Source organism: Salvelinus alpinus, chromosome 6, assembly GCF_045679555.1.
Source record: "Salvelinus alpinus chromosome 6, SLU_Salpinus.1, whole genome shotgun sequence".
In the NCBI taxonomy this organism is placed as follows: domain Eukaryota; kingdom Metazoa; phylum Chordata; class Actinopteri; order Salmoniformes; family Salmonidae; genus Salvelinus; species Salvelinus alpinus.
In genome coordinates this window covers 29,499,572-29,506,794 of record NC_092091.1, presented here as the reverse complement: position 1 = coordinate 29,506,794, position 7,223 = coordinate 29,499,572, and the positions used below count along the sequence as shown (strand labels likewise).

The following is a 7,223-nucleotide window of genomic DNA, read 5'->3' as shown; positions in this document are numbered from 1 at the left end:
CCTCCCAGTCCAGCTGCACACATCTGCTCTCAGTAGGTCAACACTGTGGAATCCACAGCTGCATGCCAATGTAAAATGCCCTCCTCCTCGGCTTCATGTCAATATTCTACATTAGCCTCTCCAGGCAGAAGCTGCATCCCAATAGCCTAAGTGAAAGAAGAACTGGACAGGTGAAAGCCATTTTCTCAGTATGCCATATTGCTTTCACTAGTCTTGTGTTTTCAGATCCGTGTTGAGAGGAAATAAGGAAAGAACGCCACTTTAGATTGAGATGCAGCCTCTGCCTGGGATTTCCAGTGTCCTACACAACACAAAGAGGGTTGCCCAGGGTTGAATAGAAACTCACTCATTTCCCTCTAAAAAGCAGGAAATTACTAACTAGGTTTACAAGATAAGTCTTAGAATGGGAGTTAAATTGTTGGGTTTATTTGAAAGAGACTGTCAATTGAAAAACCATTACACCAGTTGAAAAACCATTACACCAGTTCAATTCAAGTAGGTTTTATTTCAGTAGGAAAGATTACAGATCAATCCACACCTAAAGTGTATTAACACTAGGTTAAGCACATACATTTTTCCTAACCACATGCCCTGTCCAGGACATTTAACAGGTTGTGGTAAGTAGAAACTCCTGGCCCGGCACACATACACCACATGTAGCTGAAACCATGTTAATATAAATGAAAGTGAACCGAGGGGCAGAGTATAAAAAGGGCAGTGTGTTTATTGGTTATCTGGCTGAAACTCAGGTCACATCACTCAATTCAGAGGTCATAGTTCAAACCCAGGTCACGTAACATGGGTGGGTCCTCACTTGGGGTCGGAGTACAGGAGGTAGAGGGATAGCACGTGGACACACCCCACAGGTCATGGGACATGGACAAAGCTAAGTGACGTCGTCAACACATCATAAACATCACTCTCAAACTGAGCCATATAGAGTAGGTAGATGTCTCTTCTAGAAACTGATCTAAAGTCAGTTTTACATTTTCCCCTAATGGTTAAAGTTTGGATTTAAAGGGGATTAAGTTGACCCTTGAGCTGCGGGCAACTTCTCCATCCCTACAGCACACATAACACCACCACACATTACCGAGTCATCTCATCTTATCTGTTAAAGGATTTCTCAGTATTTTTTTTTTTAACACTGCAGACAAATCCAAAAATAAACTTTACTCTAGACAGTAAATAATACACAGCTGGTTGTGTATTTGTACATGGACACAAACTGTGGAAACTCTGGTTACAATAGGGAAACCTCTAAAAACAAACAAACCATTTTGACATTTCTCAGAAACAAAAAGCCCACCATAACAGATTGTAAAAACTCACACTCCTAAACCTTTCCCTATAGGCATCCACATCCCTCACTTCAGCACTGTTTGACACTACACTGTAACATGGGAGCATTCCTGTCTGCCATTTAATCTGCCGCTCTCTTCAGCCTGCATTGAAGCCCTCTATGTCCAAGGGAGAGAGATGTGAAGGAGGGGTCTGTGAGGGGGGAAAAAAGAAGGGAGAAAGACTACTTTCTCTTCTGCTGGTCTTCTGTGGGGAGCATCAGTCTGCCTGCTTCTCTGTACAGCTCCTGTTGCATCAGAGTTCCATTCACCCCTCTATTTCTACTATATCCTTCCTTGTTCAATCACACTCCACACAGAATATGCTATACCACATTCTATACAGATTTACCCACTGCTCAACAGTGAAGAAATGGCAGCCATGAGGCTCTGTCTGTCTAATGCTTTCTAGCAGGTAAACAAAAATAGTTTTTTTACACACTCATACTGTTGTACTACCTTCCTCTCTTGTCCTTTTGTAACGCTACCCCTCTCATTCCTTTTTTTCTCTAGCTTCCTCATCCCCTAGTCTGTGTATGACATAGCCCTGCTGGAGTCTTGCTATTAATGGAGCTGTAGCTGTATGTGGGATAACTGCTGGGAGCTGAGGAGCAGAGCACATCGGAAATGAGCCTGAAATGGAATATGTAGAAGTTGCCCTAAACAACAGATCTCGGATCAGATTACACCAACCCCAATCTTAACCTTAACCATTAGGGGGTGAATACATATGACCCTGTATCAATGGTTATGGATAAGTTCGACCTTCTCCCATTAGCTTAGCCTCTACAGGACATAACAGACAACTGTTGCCGCACTGGCCCATGGGAGTTGGAGTCTCTTGCTGCTAGAGTACATAGTGTCAGTTTGAGGTGTGAGGAATGTGATGCTAACTTGCTGGACCTCTATGTAAACAATAGACATGCAAAATATACAAACATATTGGGAGATGTAAACCATTGTTACAAGTCAGGACCTAACCTGACTGTCAGGTTGAGATGGAAACAGTCAGGAGAATGCAAGATCACGCTTTCGCTAGTGGTTTAAGTCCTTTCTGAGAGTAGTATGAGAATGTGACCACACCATCCTTTCTCAAGAACGTATTAATTTAATTTTTTCTAATTGTAACACTTTCTCCCAAATCAGAATAAAAATGTGTGTCTGGTACATTGGCACACACTCAGGGTTGAGTCCCAAACCATACACACTTTGGCTGGGTCCACTTAAATTGTTAGCCCCTCCCTCTAGTTCGTACTCCTTAACTGTTCACAGATCTGAAAGGACTGGATAGGTGTAAGCAATATGGTGGAAGTTTCTCTCAGCCAATTGGAGGATGAGGTGGAGTCATCTACACCTCTCCATAGCTTTAATTGAAGATGCCATGAGTAGTGACCAGGCGATGGGTCTAGAGGATGACATGGAACTAGGCAATAGAGCAATAGAGTAGATCTGTACCGTAACCCTATGTGACAAACTCATAGGTGAGAAAACAAAAACAAAAATCAAAAACAAGTAAAGGTACAACATGTTCCAAAGAAAAGGGAAGAGGCCAGAAATGAAATGTAACAGACAATTAAAATAAGCTAGACATGTGCAAGTCATCTACAGGGTAATACTGCTCATACGTCCCCAACACAACAACACCAAGGTAACAGAAAACACTAACCAACAAAATATGGATTCTGAATGGCTCCCGATAGCTGTGTGTGTGTGTGTGTGTGTATATAAAACACACTCACGATGTGTAAAGCAGATCAGGTCAGAACCTGTAGCTCCCTCTTATGTTCAAGCAATAACAAAAAAAGGAAGTGGAGATAAATTATTTTTCTGGGGTTAACATTCCATCGTTCACTTTTTCACAGCTTTCAAGTCTTTAGTGTTATTGTGTGTTCTGGTGAATCTCAAGCTTAACATGTGGACAGAGAGAACATATAAAGCCTGTTTATAAGAGCGATATAACTGGGTCCATAAAGGTGGAATTGAGGAAAGCTTAGAGTCTGGGTTTATCATTCCCGTGACTTACCATATATAGTGTGCACCCCCCCACCACCACCCACACACACGGTGAGGAGAGGCTCTGGAATATAAAACAGTAGGATACATTCAGGACACGTGTGTGGTTTCTGCTGGAATAGATTTGAGAATCAAAGCCCTTAATGTTCACAATGCTGCAATCACACAGGCCAATCACACACTCTCAGAAGGGGGGAGTGAATGTGTGTACAAAAGTGTCAGTTTTGTGAGCTCAACTCAAGTGTGAAGACACCATCGGAGTCTTGTGTGTGTGGGAGTTTGTGAACCAAAGTGTGATAAAGAAAAGTGTGTTTGAAATCCCATTCCATTGGGTTAGTCCAGTATTGTGTGCGTGTGTGAGTCCAGCCCTAGAAAGGGCAGAGTCCGTCTTCCACCAGAGCACAGTATGTCAAGAAGAGAGGGAGTGAGGGAAAACAAGGATAAATCATGTCCATCCATCCTTAAGAAGCATCCAAGAAAGAGGAAGAGACATCCCATAGTTCCACAGGCAAAAACAGAGAACGAGAGAGAAGTGGTTTAGGTCTTCATTCAGTAGTCTATGCAACCATAATAACCACTGCTTCAACACACACACACACACACACATGGCTCCTTAGGTTAAGGCAGTGGTGGCAGGTGGGGCTCCAGTGGGGCTGGGGTCTGGGGTTATAGTTTTGGGGTCATGGCAGTGAAAGCTCCTGGTGCTGAGTCACTAGCCCTCTTCCTCTATTTTAGCTCTATCGCTTCGTCCTCTACAGCAGCACTCATTCAAAGGACATCAGATTGGCTGGGACCTGGAGAGAGAGAGAAAAAGGCATGAGCGCAGGTTGGTGTGGGTATGTGTGTGAGAGAGTGTGTGTGTTACCTGTTGTCTGTTGCTCTGGCAGGCAGCACTGAGGTGTTTGAACCACAGAAGGGCATTCATTTTGTTCCCTGCCTGGTATTTATAGGTGTTACCTAGGAAACACAGAGACACACCATCACAAGATGTCCCTGTAGCAGAATACTGAGATTCAGCCCAGTCTAGGTCCAGTCGTGTACAGTTACACTTCTTGACTCTCCCATCCACATCTGTGTACAGCAGAAAGCTGCCGCAATGCAGAACATATGAAAACAGAGACTGTGTGCGTGTGTGTAGAGAGAGAAATACAGAGACAGGCAAGCAGTCCACATAGCAGACAGGGTTACTGCTGGGTCAGACAGACAGGAACCTGTGTGTGTGTGTGTGTGTGTGTGTGTGTGTGTGTGTGTGTGTGTGTGTGTGTGTGTGTGTGTGTAGGGATATTTAATACCGACCAAAAGCTGGTCTTAGTGGCAGCGTAATTAGTTACGGCATTGATTTGCCAGAGGAGGCTCACATAGGAGCCTTATCAGCAAAGTTTTATTAAAATATTACAAGCAGCAGAAGTCAGACATTCCCCTTTTTTTATTTACAGTACCAGTCAAAAGTTTGGACACACCTACTCATTCAAGGGTTTCTCATTTTTAGTATTTTCTACATTGTAGAATAATAGTGAAGACATAAAAACTATGAAATAATACGTGGAATCATGTAGTAACCAAAAAAGTGTTAAACAAATCAATATATTTGAGATTCTTCAAAGTAGCCACCCTTTGCCTTGACAGCTTTGCACACTCTTGGCATTCTCTCAACACTTTTTTGATTACGACATGATTCCATGTGTGTTATTTCATAGTCTTGTAAAAATTAAGAAAAACCCTTGAATGAGTAGTTGTGTCCAAACTTTTGACTGGTACTGTATGTAGTAAATGTGATATTTACGTTTTGTATTTTTATAAATTTGCTAACATTTCTAAAAACCTGTTTTTGCTTTGTCATTATGGGGTATTGTGTGTAGATTGATGAGGGGATAATAGATTTTTTTTATTTTTTGAATAAAGGCTGTAACGTAACAAAATTTGGAAACTGTCAAGGGGTCTGAATACTTTCAGAATGCACTGCACGTACGTAGGCGCACACCCACCCCTTCAAATTAGTGGATTCGGCTATTTCAGTTACACATGTTGCTGACACGTGTATAAAATCGAGCAAACTGTCATGCAATCTCCATAGAAACATCGGCAGTAGAATGGCCCGTACTGAAGAGCTCAGTGACTTTCAGTGTGGCACTGTGGAAAGAGGGGGTGTGGTAATATATATCCATCAGCCTACGAATTATTAAAATGGAAAATAGACCATTATATTTCAAAATTAAATCACATTTGCTCGTCTATAATTTTAATTTGGGATCATAAAATGTATTTAATGTATGGTTGATCAGGCTCCGGTACCATCCGGCTTGAATTTTTATGCCGATCAAAGCTCTAATCAAATCCAGACATATTTATATGGTTTAGAATGACACTTCCGGTTTTGGCGGGAAATACCGGGTTACTCGGGAGAAAAGTGATTCTCGGGATGGAACATTTGTAAAATACCGGGAAAATATTAATCCCTACTTGAGCAACCAATTGAGAAACGTGTCCATGCCTCGAACAATTCAGGCTGTTCTGGAGGCAAAAGGGGGGTCCGACCTGGTACTAGATGGGTGTACCTAATAAGCTGGCCACTGAGTGTATTTAGCTATGGAGCATGTTCTGTTTGGCCAGTGAGGAGTCAAGTCTCCACACCAACTTGTTTATTCACCTAAACCCAGTCTTTTCGCGCTATTGCGCCCATAATTCTGGTTGTGAAAATACCAAAAATATTTCAGACACCCCCTGAACCTATAGTGCTACCACCAGGGCTTAGATTTGCAATTGTGTGTGTGATTGCATATGCGTACAATATGGGTGTATACTGTGTGTGAGACAGTTATGGGGCGTGTTGGCGTTTTAAACTAGGAACATACAGACCATCTGAGGAGATGAGATAAGTGTAGTTTGGCTGAACACTCCTGGCTGTGGGTGATCGATTGATTGACAGGTAGTCTCACCGTGTTCTGAGTCTGTGAGCAGGAAGACGTCGGGATGTTCAGGGTCGTCTGACATGATGGCCATTAACCCCACGACACACACACTCTTACTGCTAGACGACTTGAACTGAAGGGAGATGGAGAGAAAGCGAGAGAGGTGGGAGGGAGCCACATTTAGAAATGATTTTGGATTCATATCGTTGTATACAAGCATACTTTCTGAAATCTAAAGACAGCTACCAACTGTAGCTCAGTTGGTACAGCATGGCTCTTGCAATGTCATAATAATGGGTTTGATTCCCGGGACCACCCATACCTAAAAATTGTATACACGCACGACTAAGTTGCTTTGGATAAAAGCGTCTGCTAAAATGGCATACAACCCTCTGTATTTGGAAAGTGAAGGCAAAATTACATTTGATATCAAATGGTTCATATGAAGCGAAAGTACAGCATGTCACCTTTTATTTGATGGTGTTTTCCTACATACGTTTTAACGTTTAGAAATGAAAGCACTTCATGTATCTAGTCCCCCTCATTTGAACAAGTCATAAAGTCGGCAGTGTATCAAATACTTGTTCTCCCCACTGTATATGCCCCAGAAAATGCACCATTACCGGGATGTTAGCATTTGTTTTTTGGGGGTGATCCCGCGTGCTAGGAATAACGAACCAAATACTAAACGTTTGACTACTTTAACACACTATAAAGTGAATTTGTTCAAATGGGGGGACTAGATGCATAAAGTGCTTTAATTTCTATACAGTAAATTACATATGCATAAAAACACCCTCAAATAAAAGGTTACATTCTGTACTGTCGCCTCATATGAAACATTTGATCGCAAATCCAGAATGCTGGAGAATTGAGACAAATGTATAAATTAATACGGAGGAGTGTATATACAAAAAAAAGGGCGGTAGGGATGGAGATGAGGGAGGGATGGAGAGATGAG

The 7,223-nt window shown here is 42.1% G+C and overlaps 1 protein-coding gene across 13 annotated transcripts in view; it reads right to left on the bottom strand.

The window, feature by feature from the left end:
• Positions 1–485: 485 nt before the first annotated feature.
• The window catches only part of LOC139578505 (ras-specific guanine nucleotide-releasing factor RalGPS2-like), a 151,684-nt gene continuing 144,946 nt past the window's right edge, over positions 486–7,223 (bottom strand). For 10 of the 13 annotated variants that reach the window (XM_071406191.1, XM_071406192.1, XM_071406193.1 and 7 more), the window contains 2 exons: positions 6,290–6,395; positions 486–4,310 (listed from right to left, as the gene is read on the bottom strand). In XM_071406191.1, the coding sequence (XP_071262292.1) occupies positions 4,132–4,310; positions 6,290–6,395 (285 nt within the window). In that variant the 3' untranslated portion in view covers positions 486–4,131. The remainder of the gene's footprint in view (positions 4,311–6,289; positions 6,396–7,223) is intronic. The other 3 variants (XM_071406200.1, XM_071406202.1, XR_011675564.1) reach the window with 2 other exon arrangements.